Source organism: Salvelinus alpinus, chromosome 1 (genome assembly GCF_045679555.1).
Source record: "Salvelinus alpinus chromosome 1, SLU_Salpinus.1, whole genome shotgun sequence".
Lineage (NCBI taxonomy): Eukaryota > Metazoa > Chordata > Actinopteri > Salmoniformes > Salmonidae > Salvelinus > Salvelinus alpinus.
This window is the reverse complement of record NC_092086.1, coordinates 56,655,898-56,678,448: the sequence shown is the minus strand read 5'-3', so window position 1 is coordinate 56,678,448 and position 22,551 is coordinate 56,655,898. Positions and strand designations below refer to the sequence as shown.

Here is a 22,551-nt window from a genome sequence, read left to right as displayed (position 1 = left end):
ATATATATATATATATATATATATATATATATGTACATCACACATATTATATATATATGTATATATTTAAAATATGTCTGTGTGTATGTGTGATTTAAATATTTGATGCAAAGACATCATTTCGGTTAGGCATGAGTTTATAATTATTACTTATCAGGTGAAATGTAAACGTTTGAATTTAACTTAGATTGCTTTGTAACTCATAGGGACCGGGTTAGGCATTTTCATGCTCAAACTCATTTCGTAAAAATAGATATTATTGCAGTGCATAGTTGACCACTGAGGATTTATTTGGAACTGAACTGCATACAAAATACAGATCCACATAGGTCTCCATGCAAAATCCATGTAGTCATTTGTCCAAGAAATTGTAAGGCAAAACCTCGGATGAAATCCAAACAAAAGACCTTTAAACGGCCATTTCAAAAATGAAAAGTCTCTAATGTGATAGTTGGGGCTTGGAGCTATATTTAAAAGGGATAGGCTACGCGGTTCATGTACAAGAGGAGAGCGTACAGAATTCCATCCCATTGTCCCATATCCTATCACATCATTTGAGTTCTCGGCGTAGATTCCTGGTGATGGCTTGGGTACCATTGTCCGAAATTGTTCATGTATCCACCGGAGTGCGCAGGCGTCCCCTTATTTGCCATGGAAACGTCCCAAAGTGGCGGCATCCCCGGGGAACACGGAGACCCGGATGACCCAGCGTGCAGATGCTCTCCCTCCGGTCCGCCCGTGCCATGCTTCATGATCTTCTTGTACTTGGAGCGTTTGTTCTGGAACCATATCTTAACCTGCAACAATAAATACAATTTAGTATATTAAGCCTGCAATTAGGCTATTATTATAATCGTTATCATCATTGATAAGTTATTATTATTATTACTATTAGTCTACTCAATACTCACTATAATAATAATAATAATAATAATAATAATAAATTATAATATCCATAGCCTCATTGTTGTTATTGTCAATATAATTGTTTTTGGATATTATTGTTATGCACCTTTGCATGTTGCCAGCATGCTGGCAAATTGAGCGTTAAATTATTAAAATTATAACTGTAGGCTATATGACTGCCTTGTTAGCGCCAAGGAATAATACAAATATTTTCCATATGAGAACAATATGTTGGACTAAAAACAGAACATTCACAAGAAAGACAAAATAAAGCTGGTGGGTGGGTTCAGGTTGCCAGGAGAAATTCATTGTAAACCCCACTACAGACCACTCAAGCAATACGTTTGGCATTCCTTTATTGCAGGCTTTTCCCCATTATACGAACAATACAGGGAATTTACAGAGATATTTTGATATGGAGAGAGCCTGTTGAGACGTTTATGTAACCGCAACACCCACAGCGTGGTAAAAGCAGCTCTAGTAAAATCTAATTATGAATTACAATTGATTGTGGAGATGAGTGGAAAACGTGGCTCAGATAGCCCACATTTCACAAAGGCTCGTAAATGAACCAAAATAAGAGATCTGCCCAAGAGTGTCACCCCAAACACGCTGATGACAGAATTATTGTTGTTGTGATGTCTTGAATTAATTACATTTACAGTTCATTCGGAAAGTATTCAGGCCCCATCCCTTTTCCACATGTTGTTACTTAACAGCCTTATTCTAAAATTGATTGAATTGTTTTTTTCCTCATCAATCTATCCACAACACCCCATAAAAATTTGGAAAGGCACACACCTGTCTATATAAGGTCCCACAGTTGACAGTGCATGTCAGAGCAAAAACCAAGCCATGAGGTCGAAGTAATTGTCAGTAGAGCTCCGAGACAGGATTGTGTCAAGGCACAGATCTGAGGAAGGGTATCAAAAAATGTCTGCAGCATTGAAAGTCTCCAAGAACACAGTGGCCTCCATCAATGTTAAATGGAAGTTTGGAACCACCAAGACTCTTCCTAGAGCTGGCCGCATGGCCACACTGAGCAATCGGGGGAGAAGGGCCTTGGTCAGGGAGGTGACCAAGAACCCGACGGTCACTCTGACAGAGCTCCAGAGCTGCTCTGTGGAGATGGGAGAACCTTCCAGAAGGACAACCATCTCTGCAGCACTCCACCAATCAGGCCTTTATGGTAGAGTGGCCAGACGGAAGCAACTCCTTAGTAAAAGGCACATGACAGCCTGCTTGGAATTTGTCAAAAGGCACCTAAAGAACTCTCAGACCATGAGAAACAAGATTCTCTGGTCTGATTAAACCATGATTAAACTCTTTGGCCTGAATGCCAAGCGTCACATCTGGAGAAAACCTGGCAACACCACCAGCATGGAGGTGGCAGCATCATGCTATGGGGATGCTTTTCAGCGGCAGGGACTGGGAGACTAGTCAGGATCAAGGGAAACATGAACGGAGCAAAGTACAGAGAGATCCCTGATGAAAACCTGCTCCAGAGTGCTCAGGACCTCAGACTGGGACGGTGGTTCACCTTCCAACAGGACAACAACCATAAGCACACAGCCAAGACAACGCAGGAGTGGCTTCGGGACAAGTCTCTGAATGTCCTTGAGTGGTCCAGCCAGAGCCCGGACTTAAACCTGACCGAAAATCTTTGGAGAGACCTGAAAATAGCGGTGCAGCGACGTTCCCCATCCAACCTGACAGATCTTGAGAGGATCTGCCGAGAAGAATGGCAGAAACTCCCCAAATACAGGTGTGCCAAGCTTGTAGCGTCATACCCAAGAAGACTTGAGGCTGTAATCACTGCCAAAGGTGCTTCGACAAAGTACTGAGTAAAGGGTCTGAATACTTATGAAAATGTGATATTTGGAATACATTTGCAAAATTTCTAAAAACCTGTTTTTGCTTTGTCATTATGGGGTACTGTGTGTAGATTGATGAGAGGGCAAAAAACAATTGAATCCATTTTAGAATAAGGCTGTAACGTAACAAAATGTGGAAAAAGACAAGGGGTCTGAATACTTTCCAAATGCACTATGTATTAAGGGGGACCTGCAGGCTTTACTAACTTTCAGAGATGGGACCAAGTCACTATTATACGAGTCACAAGCAAGTCTCAAGTCATAATGTTTGAGTCTCAAGTCAAGTCCCAAGTAGAACGTGGTCAAGACTTGAGTCAAGTCCAAGTCGTGCATTCTAAGACCAAATCAAGTTGAGATGAGTCACACGTTTTCAAGTCAAGTCTCAATTCAAGTAAAAAATATATATACATGCAACAACTTGTTCAACTACAAATCTTTGTCTATTTATTGAGTCTACCAGACAGCTCTTTTCATTATTTTGTCTACAACATATTTTTATTAGCCTATGTAATTGTAAAATATGGACCTTGTAGCTGTGGTAAGGGCATGAAATCAGCTGATGGCAAGGCAGGTTGACGTGCTCAGAGTGTACATTTATTAGGTCTTGGTGATCCAATGGTGAAGCGCCATATCGTATAAAATATACAAGTAGATGTACCAAATATACACAGGCAACAGCCCAAAAGAAATAGCCTCTGTATCAGGCTTAACCTGTCCTATCTGAATAGACACCCCTTGAGAAACAAATCAAACTGTCTAACAGGAGTTCAAACAGGTAGGCCTACATAATATAAACACTTAGCAACCAGGACCATACAATTAGCCTACCCAATTGGCAAGAGGCTGAATGTATCTGGAGGGGAAAAGCATCCGAGCGAGCGAAACAGCACCCCTCTGTCTCTCTACATGTAGGCCATCTATCTGATGCTGTCTGGTCCAAACGAGTATGACATTGTTGCCGCCCGCAGCATTGAAGGCAAGGGAAGCCAGTGAGCATCTGGCCTCCCTTGACAAAAAATATATACATTTTTTTGCCAATCAGCGGTGAGCTAAACTGAGCGAGGTCAACTGTGAATGGTCGTGGCGCATCAAAAAAAAGTGTCAAGGGAAGCCAGCTATCAAATCCCATTGAGAGCATGCGTCATTGACAGAAAAACTTGAATTGTTGTGTTGTTGTCTTCCGGTGGCTAGCTAGCCAGCTAGCTAAAATTGTCCCTTTCCTAAATTAGCTATGGATGGAGATATGGATTTGGACTTGTGGTTTTACTTAATTCTCCGTACAGGCCAATCATTATAACGGCGATTCTGATCCGACCATTAATTCATACATTGTTGTGCCCCTGGCCTGAGAGGATGGAAGTTCAATATGTAGCTAGATGTAGAAGACTAATGTTAACTAGCTAACGTTGCCCATTAATGGATGTTAGGCTAGCGAGCATGCATTTTAGCCAAGTAGCCTAGGACAATAGACCGTTCCCTCAACATGAAAGAGAGGAGGATGGCATTGGCGTTTCTTTACAAGTAGGGTGAGTCAACATGTTTTTCTAGTTGGGGGGGTTGGCTTCCCCAGTGATTGCTGGGGTTCCCTACTGCCTGCTGGCCTGATTTCAATCCTCTCTTCCTACAATTTCACGTTTGCACTGCACCCGATCCTATAGCTGTACATCAAATCATCGATCTGTTCGCTTGCCTGTTATGATTGACAGTTTTCTGGTCCAATTAGAGTGCCGAGTGTGCGTTTCACTAGACAATCTTTTGCAGTTTTTTTTTTTGCAAGGGCGATGCTGCGGCTATTTTCTCTGGCTACATGTAGCGTAATCCACATAGAATCTGTGCCACAAAATTAGTGGCAAAACATTACCAAACCTGTCCAGATAATTTGAAGTCATCAGTCTCAAGTCAAAGTCTAGTCCCGAGTCTTGAGGCTCCAAGTCCAAGTCAAGTCTCAAGTTATTTTTTTTTTATTTCAAGTTGAGTCTCAAGCCATCAAATTTGTGACTCAAGTCAGACTCGAGTCCAAGTTATGTGACTCGAGTAGTCCAAGTCATGTAACTGAAGTCCACAACTCTGCTAACTTTTACGTTGTTTTCTCTGCCTTTAGCCTACACATGTTCAGTTCTGATGAACATGAAAAAAAAAGAGTAGGGCCATGGTGAATAACCAACATATTTCACTCCCATAAACTCCCATAGGCCTAAACATAATAATGTGGGCACACCTAGAAGTGTTAAAATGGGTCTATTAATAATAATTGTGTATCACATTCAATGCCAGCAAGGGAATTAACAGTTCATGCAGATGTAACAAAAAACCAAGTCTCACATAAATCATTTTCAATGACAGATTGCTAATATTGTCTTTCAAGTTTTAATGTCACATGCACAAGTACAGTGAAACGCCTTTCTTGCAAACTCACAACCCAACAATGGAATAATCAATAATGATGTAATACTAGAAGAAGAAAAAAACACAAGAAGTAAGAAGACATATGAAATATGTCCTCATAACTTTGCAGGTTGGGGGGGGATCTAGAACTAAATAAATCTAAGACCTCCAAAAACACTGATTTTCAAAAGGGGGACATCCTTAAATTAGCTGTTGAAACTATAACAAAGTGATTTCCCCACCCGTTTTGTTAAAAAAGCTGAAGGATGGGGCTGGAGAAATGCAACCACTATCAAATTCATAGACAGTGCAATGGGCGCAAGGATTGACCATCCATGATATCAACCTTTTAACCATGTTCTGAGGCTAAATAGTGTTAGTTTACATTTACTTTGTTTACAACCATTGGAGTAAAACAAGCTGATATTTTGGGTTCTTATGGGGTATGATTATTTAACTAAGTTCATGAAGCATTTATGAGTTATATTCTTCAAGAATCAGTAGGTACATATCATTAATTTATCAATCCAAAAGTGATATAGCGACTGCTGATTACACCTTTGATGCCAAATTGCATTGAACTTTAAGTATGAATGAATTTCACCCTAACGTCAATCAACAGCATGCTATTGTAAGTTGCTGTTCCTATAATAATTGGAAGTATTGGTTTTAGATTCCAACAGCAACACTCAGTTGACAAGGGCTTTCAGTCTGAGATGTTTGGTAACTAGGTAGTTCAAGAAATCACGGCAGAAAATCCTGTCCCACATATCCAACTAAATCTCAATATATGTACCGTACAACTTGGGGAAACCACTCTCCTTAGTTAAATGTGTGGTGACTGGCGAGCGGTGGTGAGTGTTTCTGGTGCAAAAAGGTCTATGCATAATCTGTCAGGTGGTTGCTGCTCATAGAAGGCCGGAAGACACGAGTGATTCCAACAAAGCAATGTTCGATCCCAATTATCTATACTTAGCTCCCTTATCGATATGACTCTTATCAATATGATCCTTATCAATATGATCCTTATCAATATGATCCTTATCAATATGACCCTTATCAATATGACCTATCAATATGATCCTTATCAATATGACCCTTATCAATATGACCCTTATCAATATGATTCTTATCAATATGACCCTCATCAATATGACCTTATCAATATGACCCTTATCAATTGCTCCCTAATCAATAATTCCTGCTTCCGCCCAGGTAACATAATATCAGAGAGGTTCCGAGAAGTGCTTCTTCATATTTAGCATATACATACACTGAGTATACCAAACATTAGGAACACCTCTCTAATATTGAGTTGCCCTCCTTTTGCCCTCAGAACAGCCTCAATTCGTCGGGGCATGGACTCTACAAGGTGTCGAGAGCGTTCGACAGGGACCTTGGCCTATGTTGACACCAATGCTTTCCTCAGTGTCAAGTTTGTCTGTATATCCTTTGGGTGGTGGACCCTTCTTGATACACAGAGCAGGTTTTCTTCATGTTTTGTATACTCAGTGTATATAGGTGTCCTTTATATACTAGAAATATCATGTCTCTAAAGTCCCAATTAATGCAACTTTCAGATGCATGTATACACAATAATCTCTCCAACTAGATTTGGGAAAGTATTGTTTTCAAGAAAAAAAGTCCTGGCTTGATGTGATCTATATGTCTTTGAAACCGTAAAGTCAAGTGTCTGTGAATGGGAGGGTCACAATACTGTAGTTCTATATGTCTTTGAAACCGTAAAGTCAAGTGTCTGGGAATGGGAGGGTCACAATACTGTAGTTCCAAATGTCTTTGAAACCGTAAAGTCAAGTGTCTGTGAATGGGAGGGTCACAATACTGTAGTTCTATATGTCTTTGAAACCGTAAAGTCAAGTGTCTGTGAATGGGAGGGTCACAATACTGTAGTTCTATATGTCTTTGAAACCGTAAAGTCAAGTGTCTGTGAATGGGAGGGTCACAATACTGTAGTTCTATATGTCAGTAAGCTCTATAGTTGAGGGTGATTTCATCCATTTAGGGATTGCACATTAAACCAATTAATGTAATAGCACATCTGGCATAACCCAGCAGAAATTAGCTCCACAAAAACAAAAAGCCACAGTGTAATGCCATCCACTTGAAAAGGCTCTGGAGGACATTAGTTATCTGACACCCTCAGTTATAAAGATGTAGGCTGCTGATGTCATATGTAAAAAGGGCTCATCTTGCAAAAAGTCACCTCTTCACGCTTTCTCAGATATCTGTCGTGTAGCACTTACATGGGATTACTAAGGCCCTCCTCTCTTAGCAGCGCATCACGGCCTCTACAGGTTCAGAATGGTCTCTTACCACAGAGGATCAATGAATGCATTTCATATCCATCCATACGCTAAAAACTATCTTTACTCCAGTTGATGTATAGCAGCATTGAGAGTACATATTCCCTTTGGATTCGCCATTATGTCTTTTTTTAAGTCCCCGGGCAAACGTAGTGAGGGAGATCTCTAGATTTAAAGAAATATAGAATGATTACCTGGCTGAAAGCAGTAAGCTCTCCCAAATAAAAAAATGATGTAGTCCTACCAAAGTCTGTACTTTCTCTGCAGTTATTTTTCTCTCGTTTTGGGAACCCCAAAACTTCCTGGGACTCACAATATTTATAGAAAACGTGACGCGATAACTTGCTAAGCTCTCTTCCTCTATTCCTACTGACAGACAAAATGGCCGCGGTCGTTCCACCCCTCTCCCTTCTTCTTCCCTTGCCAGACAAACAGAGCTTGGTGAGAAGCGAGGAGCTAGTTACAAAAGGAACCCATTGGCTGAGAGATTGAGGCCTTAATACTGAAGCAAGAGCTATATAGGCTAAAGGAGAACACTGAGCTCAGGGCCCGTATTCATTAAGCGTCTCAGAGTACAGGAGTGCTGATCTAGAATCAGGTTACCCCCTGTCCATAATCGTATTTATTATGATCTAAAAGGCTAAATGTATCCTAGATCAGCACTCCTACTCTGAGACTCGGGCCAGTAAGCCTAGACCTGGACTAAAAAGCATGCTCAATGGAGAATCACCATTGAAACTGTTTTTTTTAGTCCAGAACAACGCTTAACATGTGTCCAGGAAACCGGCCCATAGTGAATACAGGCCCAGATGAGTAAGTAAGTAATAGTAGGAGATGGCTAACACAGTAAGACAAGTAGCGGTAATACAGGACGGTGATACACCCTGCTCTTCTGCTGCCTCGCCTCGCTGCCAACAGGGAACTGCCATGCCAGCTGAAGCCAAGGGCATTCATGTTGCATTCAAATATTCATGAAAGTGTGTGTGCCACACACTGATGAAGGGAAACAATATCAGTTACAGGCCATTAGAGTGGGCTAACACCTCCATGAACATGGCAGGACATCACACTAATGCAAGTTAATACCCCGCACATTGACACATTGACTCTGTACCGGTACCCCCTGTATATAGCCCTGCTATAGTTATTTACTGCTGCTCTTTAATTATTTGTTATTCTTATCTCTTATCTTTTTTGGGGGATTTTCTTAAAACTGCATTGTTGGTTAAGGGCTTGTAAGTAAGTATTTCACTGTAAGGTCTACTACACCTGTTGTATTCAGTGCATGTGACAAATAAAAATGGATTTGATTTGACCTCGGAACCTAATGTTCCAGTGTTTTCTTCTATATGCTAAATAATAAAGCATCGAAAGAGTCAACACTTTAACTACTTTGAGTGGAAATTCTCAAAGCCTCAAATTTACATACCTCCATAACATTAGGCTCCAGTCTCATTTTTGATGAGACATTTGGCCTTTATTAACAGTATCTAACCGGGCACTTATGCATATAGTGTTGTAGCCCAGATGCAAAGAGTAGGCGTGCCTTTGAGAATGGTCACGCACAGCATTTTGACTAAACTTCTCATGCACCTTGTGAGATGAGATGCTTAAAAAAGAGGGACATTTTTGCCCGATTCGAGAAAACAATAGGCTATAGGAATTGTTCACTTTGTGAACCCTTTGCGTAATGCGTGCACATGTGTTCCATTCGAACTATTGAGACCTATACAGACCACATTTTTTAAAAAGACTTCCACCAAAATCGTTGTGTGTTGAAGAGTCTCTTGTAATAAACACCTTATTGAACAGTTATATCAGTAAAAAATAACTGAGATAGACTATTAAAATGAGCCCAAAATACAGAAATATGTACCTGTGTTTGAGTTAGTCCCAATTTGGCCGCCAAATCGGCTCGCTCAGGTAGCGCGAGGTATTGGGTTTGCTGGAATCTCTGGTTGAGCGCCTGCAGTTGTAAGCTTGAGTAGATGGTCCGAGGTTTTCGGATCTTCTTCCCTTTTCCGTTCAGTCGAATTTCTCCATTCTCGATCACCGTGGTCGGCTTCTCAAGCTCTTCAAAGGGACGAAGAAGAAAAAGTTGTATTTTATTTCACCAGGAAGTCCAATTGAGGTCAGAAATGTTGGAATAATAATAACAATATTAACAACAACACCATCAATAACAATAATAATGACCATCATAATAATCGTACATTTACTGAATAATACATGTTTAATTTAAGCCATTTAATTTGCCCTCAAAGGGCAAGAGCTCAACTTTTCTTTTCTACCTCATGTTGCAAAAGAGGTCATTGAGCATGAGGAATATAATGACTGCATAGTGCTCCCCATTATCCCCATTGTTATGAAGATTGCACATACCGACTAGTGCTTAGGGAAACAGCTGCGTTAGGCCCCACAAGGTGTTTATCGTAACATGACACTGTATGAATCCATTCTTATTATACAACCGGGGTAATAGCGTTAGGAGATTGATCTTTCATCTACTTCACTTTTTGTTTTACAGGGGCGTAAGATTTCGATTTGATTTGCTAAGTTGAACAATAATTGCAGAGAATTTCGGTAGGTGGTAGGTAGTCCAGCGGCTAAGGGAGTTGGACCTGTGGCCGAAAGACGGCCGGTTTGAATCCCGGGAATCCCAGGCGCTGGAGAAAAAAAATTCTGGCAAGTGGAGTGCTGCTGGGTTCACATCCTTAAGACATCCCCCTATTGTTAGGTGGCTTGGGCCCTTGAACAAGGCCCTTAACCCCACAACATACAGGGGTGACCCGGTGCTCGTCTCAGCTGTATATGTGATTTGTGCTGTCCGGGGCAGTTGGGAATGAGCAGAAGACATATTTCTGTTGTTTGCTGTAACTAATGGGAAATAAAGTTGTATTGTATTGTTGAGTTAAATAAGTTGCATTGGAAATGTTGAATCTTGATTGTTCCTTTTCTATTCCAAGCCTGCCATTCAAATAGCAAATAATAAACAAACTCATAGGCCTTACATCATATGCTACTGCACAGCCAATTCTCCAGTGTTAAATCAACACGGGTCTAGTGTCTATACAGGCCCACACTTTTCAGTGTTAAATTAACAACTGTATTTGTTAGTGACAGAGATCTGGTTGTTGTTGCAGTCTTTTTGTTTTTGTTCTCTGATCTTCACCAAAGAAGATCCTAAGCGAATATGATTCAAATGTCATTCTTCAACAAAATACAAGTATTTAATAAGGACGTATTTTGAGGGCTTAATTTTGCCTTATTACAGTGGCCTGAAACTCATGGTTTGCAGGCCTGCGAGTCACTTTATGATGGCTTGCAAAGTGATGTGTAATTCCTATTGGAATCCAACCAGAGTGGGGATAGCCAACATTTTGAATTTTTATTAACCCGCAACCTGCATTTAGAATGATGACTGCTAGGTCAGGTAGAAGAAGATATAAGACTACCTAAACCATATAAACTGGAACAACCATTTCAGTAACCGGTGTAATAAGTCCAAGTAACAGATTTTATTTGTTTAGTTATGTTGTATTTATATTTCAGTAGCATAAGATTAATTCATCAATCAATGTACATGCAAAAACATAGATATTGAAACAAACAATTCTAAAAATCTACCTGCAATACAGCATGCTGGAAAATATGATACTGATGGGTGTGGTTTTGGTTTAACACTGGTTATTAACTCCAACACTTTTACACCAATGAGTGTTGATTTAACACCTGAATCAACACTAGAAATGTTACACTGAAAAATCAACACTATAGGTAACACTGGCCAATTTGCTGTGTGACTATGCAGAAACTGTTCTTTTGTTTTGGTCCACCAGCTTCAAACAGCTGTAAAACTGTATTTTTTGTTATTGAAAATATATTTCAGTTTGACAACAGATGCCACTCCAGCGGGAGAAATCAATAGGTGAATATCACAGCCAATCACAACATTGGCGAGTAAGTAATACTGTGAAACACTATTATTCCACTATTAGCGACAGATATATTATGGACATTTTCTGAAATTACAATGCAAAAATAAATAAAAAATCCCGTGTAGCACCTTTAAAACCACTAAAACTAATATTGGTCTGCTAATAGCGTCCCAAAAATCATTGCAACATACAAATGGTCATCATTGTTGATAAAACATTTGTTGCTATTGTTTCCTTTATTATTATTAGGCCATTATCTTGTTATTGGTAGGAATTAAACTCATCATTTCATGGTTATATTATCATAATAATAATAATAATACATTGTTCAGAACGAAGACCGGTTTTGAATCAGAACTAAGAATAACATAACGAATATGTTAATGCTCAAGAGGACTGCAAAGTTTATATTATCTGGGGCCTTAAATACTTCTTGACTTTCCAACATGCCCATCACACGAAATGCCTGTAAGATAGCCACACAAACCGTTTCCTAATATGCGGGTGAAAAGTTTTACTTTTCAATGTCTGGAGATAGTTGATAAACATGGCAATTGCCAACCGTGCAGTGGAGTTATCACAGTCAGTCAACGATAGCTGGATGACATTCCCTGCCGATTATCGCACAGGTTTCTGATGTTGTGTAAATATAAATAGGCTGCTAAAACCCTAAGCGAACTCACTCTCATCATAATTGCATTTTTTTTGGAGAGGATTAGGCCTATTGGTTGATATTCCTATCTGAATGTCTTCGCGCTTTTAGTCCCAAACAGCTTCACACTCCAAATAGGACTAGCCATTATAAGCAATTTGATTGTAAGTATAAACCTAGAGACAGTGTTATTTTGATCATTGACAGTAGGCTACGTGGAATTAATGCTGTGCTGTATGCATTTTGTTTAACGTTTTAATCAAAATTACGAGGTATAACGATGTGGCTCTTTCGTGTAGTCCTATGCGGGTATCTGTATGCTAAAATATCAATGAAGTAATGTAGAATCACAGAAGCAATAACGTCATCAAAGACAAATGGTTTTCAGATTACATGTTTTGTCTGGACCCTGTGCTTTGTGGGAGACCACAGGACAAAATGTTAAGTGGCTCGGTTTTTTCCTCCCATGTCGGCTGCATGTGACCTGTATCATCATCCAGAGTAGGCTAGGCTAATTACTGTGCTAATCAACCGACCTGTCTTGCGGCCCAATAATATAAAAGCAAATTGACCAGTAGTAGTCTAGCCTTAGGTCTAATCATCCGTCCTAATATCGGATTAGACTAATTAATTGCAATGGTGAAATAGGCGACATATAGCCCTAGGTATTGTGAAATCGTATGAAAATAGATTCTCATATCAATTTGAGACGAGAACAGTACCTTACTTTATCCGTGCATACATCTCGAGGTTCAGTAGCCTGTCAACTATTGACCCTTAAAAATATTGATTATATTCAATAGTGCTCAGGTGTTATAGACTACATATGTGACATGGGAACATCCGATTTATTGATAACACCTTTAGGTCCGAGCACTGTTTGCGTAAAGCTGCTTGCTATATGTTAGGAATTCCTTATATTTCATTAGTGGTTTATTTGCAGGCTTATGATAGGGTTTAGGTAGGCTATATAAGTGCCCGATTCTAATTTTAGAAGGCAATCGCGTTCGTATAGCCTTCGCCACTGTAACCACATTTTGAAAATGGCAACAAACATTTGAACTAACTCCAAAATGTCAACACGGATGTTTTAAAAAACGTACCTGTTTCCTCTATTCTCGTGTGTCCCAGACCGTTGTTGTGGCTACTGTGCTGGTATGGCAGGTAGGCACTTGGGTGGTGTGCGCTTACCGTGCTGTGGTAAGGGTAGGCTAGCGGGCGGCCATAAGATGACGCGCTTGAAGAAAAGGGGCTATCGTGCTGCGAGTGTCCGACGGGATGCAAGCCGTGCACTGGATAGTGGTTGTGGGACAAGCCGGGGGAGTGCTGCTGGTGCCCGGGATAGCCGTGTCCGAACTCCAGAAAGGCCGATTTGGAGGGATCAGAAGCAACCAGACTGTCCGACAATGAACTCATAGTCATCATTGAGCGGGGGTCCATAAACTCGAGGCGCAGTTAAGGGCACCATAGAGTGCTACAGCTGGGACCGATGCATATCCACTGAGTAGGCAAGTTATGCTACCTTAAAAAAAATAATAATACCAATAGCACGAAGCGACGAGGTTATTTCCTAAATCCTTCCGTTTGTCTCCAAATTCTAAATTACGCAGTCCCTTTATTTTATCGTCTCTAAAAAGAGAACAGGAAAACCTGCACTGTTTCTCCGAACACTTTGTGCATATGGTTTAGACTTGTTGCTACCTCGCTTGGCATACACAAGCGCGCCTGCTCATTGGTTGCGGTGGCTAATCATGTCATCCTGCCTCGAGGCCAAACCATATTTAACTTGATTAATACAAGCTACATGAAGTCGGTCTTCCAGTTTGGGCAGCAGTGACATGTCAACGCAGCAGAATTTGGAAACAATGTATGCTAAATGAGAAGATAGGCCTACTGTAACAGACATTAACTAGGCTAATCTAATGTCATGCATGTTTAGATTGTGTTATGTAGCCTTTTAGCGTTTGCAAAGATGGTCAACAAACTTGACAACTTGCCAGTGATGTTTTTACGTAAGGACAAATCTTTTGCGCACAAGTTAGGCCATATGATAATCCAGTATGATATATGTATACAGGCCTAATTAATACGCGATACACATAGCTACATTACAAGACTATACATTACATTTCCATCTGGCGCCAATGCGTGATTTAGCCTACGCATGACTAGACTCAAGCGAGGGCACAGAAGCCCAACATAGTGGCTATTATACTGTTGTAAATTTGACTTTATCAAAACGCTCAGATGCATCAAGATAAAACATAGAGCACGCACACACATGCACACACACACCCACACTCTCCCAGCCACACTAATCATGTTTTTCTTTAAACAAAAATGCAACAAATGGGAAACTCTTCTTTAGGACTTTGTACTTGGTGAGAGGATGAGTTGTAATTACTGATAGTTTCTGGAGAAGGATGGAAGGCTGCCCATAGCTATCAATCTTGTCCGTGATGAAAGAAGACGTTCACATTCGACTGCAAACCATTACATAGTCGGTCATGTGTAATCTATGTCTGTAGGTTGCAGACAGATGGGTGACAATATATATCAACTTGAATGCACGCCGGCCCGGGCCCAGCGCATGGCAGATGTAGCGCCGAAGACGCTCGAAATCATTAGGCCTAAATGGCACATTTAGAGTCGTCACTTTATGTAATTCAGTCACAAGTCTAAATGTCACAGGTTGCTGTCAACCTGAGGGCATATTGCCTATGCCAGAGCTCTAGCCGATGCTGCTTTTGGGAACAATTGAGCAACGCGCGGAAGATAACGTTTCAGGACTGAGACTCCCTGAATAATTATGATAGCCTAACTATTAGGTCTACACACTAGCCTACACAGTAATACTAAAATAATACTGTAGTTGTTATGGTGAACCATTCATCCTCATATAGTAGGCTATGTAATCATGTTCCAACGCCTGCTATTCGGTGGAATTAAATAGGCCTATCCCATAATAATGGCTTATATTTATTTCAAATAATATTGAACACATTTAGTCTATAACGAATTGTATTAAAATTTTTATTAACATTTTTATTAACTAGGCAAGTCAGTTAAGAACAAAATCTTATTTACAAAAGGCCTCCTGCGGGGACAGGGCTGGGATTAAGAAAATACATTTTAAAAGTTATAAATATATATACATATAGGACAAAACACACATCACGACAAGAGAGACAACACAACACTACATAAAGAGAGACTTAAGACAACAACATAGCATGGCAGCAACACATGACAACACAGCATGGTAGCAACAAAACATGACAACAACATGGTAGCAACACAACATGGTAGCAGCACAAAATATGGTACAAACATTATTGGGCACAGACAACAGCACAAAGGGCAATAAGGTAGAGACAACAATACATCATGCAAAGCAGCCTCAACTGTCAGTAAGAGTGTCCGTGATTGAGTCTTTGAATGAAGATAAAAGATAAAGATAAAACTGTCCAGTTTGAGTGTTTGTTGCAGCTCGTCCCAGTCGCTAGCTGCAGCGAACTCAAAAAGACGAGCGACCCAGGGATGTGTGTGCTTTGGGGACAATTAACAGAATGTGACTGGCAGAACGGCTGTTGTATGTGGAATATGAGGGCTGCGGTAGATATCTTATCTCAGATAGGGGGGAGTGAGGCCTGAGGGTTAAATAAGCATCAACCAGTGGGTCTTGCGACGGGTATATAGAGATGACCAGTTTACAGGGGAGTATAGAGTGCAGTGATTTGTAGGTGCCTACCTGCTTTAGGAGGATACAACTGCAGTGTAGGCTTAAAGTGCGTGATGGCAAAATAATTACAGAGGTTAGGTTAAGTCACACAACAGAAAAAAAGCAACGAACTAAAACACTTTGAAATGAAAACAAATACCAATATCCACTTGGCTGGCAAGGGGCCAACAATGCAACCAGTTACCACGCAACGAGCCAACACGTTTGCACATTTAGTTTCACCAAATGTCCATTTGTAGCCTATATTAGAATTGGAACCCAAGGGAAAGCATAACTCGATAGGCTACGTACAGTTTTACAATCCCCAAACGTGTCAATTTAGTGCAAACAAAGAAAAAATATGAACAACAAGGGTATTTTATTATTTGCCTGCGGCAGTTCGCCCTACCCTGTTGTTAATCTTGCATTGATTCAACAGCTCTTTGAACGCCTGTCGCTGTCTTTTGTAGGGAGCCACAGCGCCAACTCGATCTTGGAATATTCAGCAAGAATGCACTGTGCAGTCCCCAGGTAGAATTTAGACCTGTAGAGTGCATGTCTTGTTGCAACATTAAATCGACAAAATCCCTTCCATTATCAGTAGAATATTTAAACATCTTTCATGAACTTTTAGACCTTAAAGTAGTGTCCTTTAGTGTTTACTTGGATTACAGCACAAATCAAGAATATGTTTGGTCTATAGACATGATGTCCCGTTGTAAATTGCACAGGCCAAATTTAGGCTAATTGATTCTATCAGTTGGTATGCAGTCTTTGTATAGGCTATTGCAAAAAAAAGCTAGGTCTATATAGCCTACTGAAAATAATTACAGTCTGAATTATACATATTTATCTTCTGAAGGTAAGACGTAACAGGTTCCATTGAGACATTCACACTGTACTTTTATCCCTACGCTGAGAGCCAAGAAAAAACACAGTATTGTCTCTCTCGACTTTAGAAGTTCATGTTTGTTGTCTTCTGCCGAAGGACCCGTGTTATTACGCCAAAATAATGACGTGTCGAGAATGATAGATTCCTGCGCTTTCATCTCGCGCCAACATTCCTCGGCGCTCTGATTTCACCTCTGTAATCGTCGGGAACGCCCTCCCCCTCGCATGAACCATGTCATTTTACCTCTATGTTGCCAGCTCTTGGGCTTTTATCCAAGACGGGCCGGAAGGTTAATTGAACTACACTGGGACCATGCTCACTGTGCCAATAGCGTTTTAAAAATACGTAGTAATTATTGTCACATTTATAATACAATGTTTGGCTGTAAAATTTCATTTGGGGGGGTTCAATGTGTTGATGTGTATGTCACCCCTAAACCTTAAACCCGTTAGTAACATTTCCATCACCACATCATGCTAATCTTGAAGTCTAGCATGGATATATGCACAATGTAAAATAGAAATGTCATGAGTCATGAGTCATGATATATATTAGTCTCCCATGAGTTTGAATTTAAATCATGGGTTCACACATTGTGACACATCTTGTGTGTCAGTCTGTTCATCAGCCTCAAACTTAAGGCCAGTGGGGATAGACTGAATCTACACTGACATTTTGTCACAAAGCTGTCTTCATATCTACTCATTAAAACAGTATTCTTATTTTGTTCGGCAGGGCCTCCACAGATTCTGTAAGGCCATGTCTCTGAATTAGTACACCACCCCACTCGTCTCCGTGTGGCACAGTATACATCAACTACAGGTCATCAATCACCATGCACAAACTCAATAATTTAACAGCATATGCTATTCACTGCCATTGTGAATGTTAGAATGTAATTTGCCACAGGGTAACAAACAAAATGTATTAAAGGTGATTTGTCTTGTACACCCTAAGAGCATGGAATAGATATCACTCTTTGATTGACAGGCAGACCACTGACTTGTAAGTTCAGTAAGTAGAGTTCAGTAAGTAGATTCAAGACTGTGGTGGCCCACAGGGTTCAGTTCTAGGCCTATTTTCTGTTTAGCTGTTCCCCCAAGGTCATGTCATTAGCTGGTATATAATATCTCTATTCTAATGTTGCTGATGATGCACAAATCTCCTTGACTCAGGGATGAAAGATACTACCAACGTTCCTCAACTCAACAGTATGAAAACTGTTCTTTCATATATACATTTACATTTCAGTCATTTAGCAGACGCTCTAATCCAGAACGATTAACAGTTAGTTCAAATACCTAACAGAGGTAGTGATGAGGATTGGGGGAATTGATGAGAGTGAAATTAAATTGAGGTACAGTACTAGTTAAAAGTAGTTTGGACACACCTACTCAATCAATTTTTTTTATATTTTTTTTTATATTTTCTACATTGTAGAATAATAGTGAAGAAATCAACACTATGAAATAACACATATGGAATCATGTAGTAACCAAAAAAGTGTTAAACAAATTAAAATATATTTCAGATTTTAGATTCTTCAAAGTAGCAACCCTTTGCCTTGATGACAGCTTTGCACACTCTTGGCATTCTCTCAACCAGCTTCACCTGTAATGCTTTTCCAACAATCTTGTAAGAGTTCCCACATATGCTGAGCACTTGTTGGCTGCTTTTTCTTCACTATGAGCTCCAACTCATCCCAAACCATCTCAATTAAGTTGAGGTTGGGTGACTGTGGAGGCCATCTGGTACACCACTCCATCACTGTCCTTGATCAAATAGCCCTTACACAGCCTGGAGGTGTGTTTGGTCATTGTCCTGTTGAAAAACAAATGATAGTCCCACTAAGCGCAAACCAGATGGGATGGCATATTGATGCATAATGATGTAGTAGCCATGCTGGTTAATTGTGCCTTGAATTCTAATTAAATCACTGGCAGTGTCACCAGCAAAGCACATGCACACCATCACACCTCCAACCTCCATGCTTCACGGTGGGAACCACACATGCAAAGATCATCCGTTCACCTACTCTGCGTCTCACAAAAACACTCTGGTTGGAACCAAAAATCTCAAATTTGGACTCATCAGACGAAAGCACAGATTTCCACCGGTCTAATGTCCTTTGCCCGTTTCTTGGCCCAAGCAAGTCTCTTCTTCTTATTGATGTCCTTTCGTAAGTGGTTTCTTTGCAGCAATTCAACCATGAAGTTCTGATTCACAAAGTCTCCTCTGAACAGTTGATGTTGAAATGTCTCTGTTACTTGAACTCTGTGAAGCATTTATTTGGGCTGCAATTTCGGAGGCTGGTAACTCTAATGAACTTATTCTCTGCAGCAGAGATAACTCTGGGTCTTCCTTTCCTGTGACCAGTTTCATCATAGGGCTTGATAGTTTTTGCGACTGCACTTGAAGAAACTTTCGAAGTTCTTGAACTTTTCCGGATTGACTGACCTTCATGACTTAAAGTAATGATGGACTGTTGTTTCTATTTGCTTATTTGAGCTATTCTTGCCATAATATGGATTTGGTCTTTTACCAAATAAAGCTATCCTCTGTATACCACCCCTACCTTGTCACAACACAACTGATTGGCTCAAACACATGAAGAAGTAAAGCAATTCCACAAATTAACTTTTAACAAGGCACACCTGTTAATTGAAATGCATTCCAGGTGACTACCTAATGCAGCTGGTTGAGAGAATGCCAAGTGTGTGCAAAGCTGTCATCAAGGCAACGGGTGGCGACTTTGAAGAATCTCAAATATATTTTGATTTGTTTAACACTTTTTTGGTTACTACATGATTTCATGTGTATTATTTCATAGTTTTGATGTCTTCACTATTATTATACAATGTAGAAAATAGTAAAAATAAAGAAAAACCCTTGAATGAGTAGGTGTGTCCAAACTTTTGACTGGTACTGTATGTCCAATGAAAGGCTACAGATTGAGGGATGAAAAGGAAAAATGTACTAATGATGGAGGGATGGACGTTGCTGGGAATCCAGTGATAGCAGGGTTACCAAACTGGTGACATGGCACCAAGCAATTGTTTTGGGGTATGCATAGGTAGCTAGGTGGAGTCGTGGACACTTGTCATAGCTGTGCAAGGTGAGGGACAGATGAGAGAGAGCGAGCAAGGGAGGCTCAGCCTCTCTTTAAGACTGTAATTATGTGTGCATTATGGAGGAGAACAAAGCCAGGCCCTGCAGCCATGGAGCAGGGATGTGCCCTTACTGTGGCTTTTATTCACACTGGGGGGAAAAAGTTAATAACAATACTTCTCAACTCAGCCCAGACTGCTTGGCGTCTCCCCTCCCACGTGTGAGTGTGTGTGTGTGTGTATGTGTGTCCGGAGCACATATGATGCAAAGAAAACGCTACACTTTACAGTATACAGTCTTCATACACAATTGGAGTCAGTCTGAGAGGAAGAGGTTGGATTACATTTAGACCTGGATATCATTCCGTTCGCTTTAAGGTTTGGACCCAATCTCAGGTCTATTCCGGGATGGAATGAATCGCTGTTTAAAAATGTGTGATCTCCAACATGGTTGAGCCACAAGTGGCCAATTATGAGCGTTGTTTGACGCAATTGATAATGAAGTTGAATAAAATAGATGAAACATTGGAGCTCCTCAGGGCTCCTCTCTACCAAGGCAAATGTAACATGAGACTAATACTTGTGCCATATAGAGTAATCAGCCACAGCCTGGCCATGACCACAATGGTGTTACAGAATGAGGCCCCCTGGGACAGATTATGTTTTATTATGGCTACACCTGTAGGGACCACAAATATACATTTTTTTCTCATACAGTTTCTACTTTGCATTGCTTTTTTGTTGTTGTGTGTGTTTTTTAAACCTCATGCCGACAGATCATGTGGGCAAAATAAGAACATCGTAAGTGTGTGTGCATCAGTGAGAGTGACTGAGGAGCGTGCACCACACCACAGGCACCAACAATTAGTCTTCAATAATCTATGGATTTGCCTATTTAAGCCATGCTTTTGGTGTGCTGTCTGTCCATCTCATTCATTGTGGACTTTATTCATCGGGATTCAGCACCCATACTCATTGAGGAATAATCTGAGAGTGAGCACATTAGCCTACCCACTGTGCACACACTGGTTGAATCAGAGTTGTTTCCACCTCATTTCAATGAAATGATGTTGAACCAACGTGGAATAGACGTTGAATTGACGTATGTGGACAGTGGGTAGGCTACCTTTTACTATTTGCTCTCTTTTACTATCAGATTTTGATCAAATGAAATCATTGCAGGTCGCTGTAAAGTAGTCTATAGGTTGCCCACATTTGAATTACGCCTACATAGGAAAATCAAAAGGTAGCCCATGTGTTCTGTAAATAATGATGGTTTTATTTAGTTTAGACATTATATTGTATAGGCTTATGCAAATTACAAATGTTGCACATATTAATCAACATTTAATATCTGTAAATAAAAGTATAAATGTCCAGTAAACATTTTTGTAAAATGGTGGACAAGAAATTAGACGTTGCTCATTCTGATGATTAATAACAGACGCATTCACGATTTCGCGTAGCTATAAACTTTTCCTAACCATGGTCAAAACGACCTATTTGCCTCAACAAACAGAAACATTCTGACACGAATATCAAATTAAATTGTAGGTCCATGTTTAGAATTTGCGGATATTGTAAAAACAAAATCGTTGTTTAAAATGACATTTTGGGGTCGTTTCCTAAATGAAGTGCATGCAGTTGGATCGAAAAGATAAGCTAAATGGGCTCATATGGCCTGTAGAAATAGTGCCATTTCATCAAACTTGGCACTGCCGACCATATAATTTCGAAGTGGTCAATAGGATAATTTATTAATTCAGCAGTGTGCTGTTTATGCAAGACTATTGATTTGATTATTTCTAAGATGTCGGCAATTCGCACGAATTGTCATGTGTAGCCTATTGTATTATGACATATTTTGTCTTCTTTTAGGTTGATGGATTGCGGATGCCGTTCGTTGTTACGCTTCTGAATACATATTAGAAAGGCTTTTAACGAAATATATTATTTTATTGGTTGGGTCAGGGTGACTGTTAGGACTACATAACAAGATATTTCAAGAACAATAGTTTTTATGACGAGAAAATATTATCCTATCTAGCCTTGGCTGAACAGTTTTCTCGTTATTGTTAATTTTATTAGGCAAAAGACAAGGCTTTCGCTTTCAGAATATAATATATTGAAAGGACAATGAAATTCACTATTGTTAATTTATGTTTATCTCCGCTCTCCTCCCCATAACCTTGACCATTGTCTGAACTTAAATCTAAAGCTTCACAGAAGACATCAGTGGTGGAAAAAGTACTAAATTGTCATACTTGAGTAAAAGTAAAGATTCATTAATAGAAAATGACTCGAGTAAAAGTGAACGTCACACAGTGAAATACTACTTGAGTAAAAGTCTAAAAGTATTCCGTTTCAAATATACTTAAGTATCAAAAATAAAAGTACGAATAATTTTAAATTCCTTATATTAAGCAAACCAGACGGCACAATTTTCTTGTTTTTTTTTAGTTTATGTATGGCCAGGGTCACAATACAACACTCAGACATCATTTACAAACAAAGCATTTGTGTTTAGTGAGTCCGCCAGATCAGAGGCAGGAGATGACCAGGGATGTTCTCTTGATACGTGTGCGAATTGGACCATTTTCTGTCATGCTAAGCATTCAAAATGTAACGAGTACTTTTGGGTGTCAGGGAAAATGTATGGAGTAAAAAGTACATACGTTTCTTTAGGAATTTGGTGAAGTAAATATAAAAGTTGTCAAAAATATAAATAGTGAAGTAAAGTACAGATACTCAA

At 39.9% G+C, this 22,551-nt stretch overlaps 1 protein-coding gene across 1 annotated transcript; it reads right to left on the bottom strand.

Annotated features, from left to right (window-relative positions):
* Positions 1-267: 267 nt before the first annotated feature.
* On the bottom strand, positions 268-13,761 carry LOC139581383 (homeobox protein Dlx4a-like). Its single transcript, XM_071411077.1, has 3 exons — positions 13,183-13,761; positions 9,366-9,562; positions 268-797 (listed from the first exon to the last, which is right to left on the bottom strand). The coding sequence occupies exons 1-3, from the start codon at positions 13,517-13,519 to the stop codon at positions 546-548; spliced, it is 786 nt and encodes a 261-aa protein (XP_071267178.1). The 5' UTR covers positions 13,520-13,761; the 3' UTR covers positions 268-545.
* Between the last annotated feature and the right edge of the window lie 8,790 nt (positions 13,762-22,551).

Coding starts and splice junctions, on each gene's coding strand:
- LOC139581383 (XM_071411077.1), bottom strand. CDS start 13,519: ATGGACCCCCGCTCAATGATGACTATGAGTTCATTGTCGGACAGTCTG. Junction 9,563..13,182: donor CACGAGAATAGAGGAAACAG/GTACGTTTTTTA, acceptor GTCCCTTTGAAG/AGCTTGAGAAGCCGACCACG. Junction 798..9,365: donor TGGGACTAACTCAAACACAG/GTACATATTTCT, acceptor TTATTGTTGCAG/GTTAAGATATGGTTCCAGAA.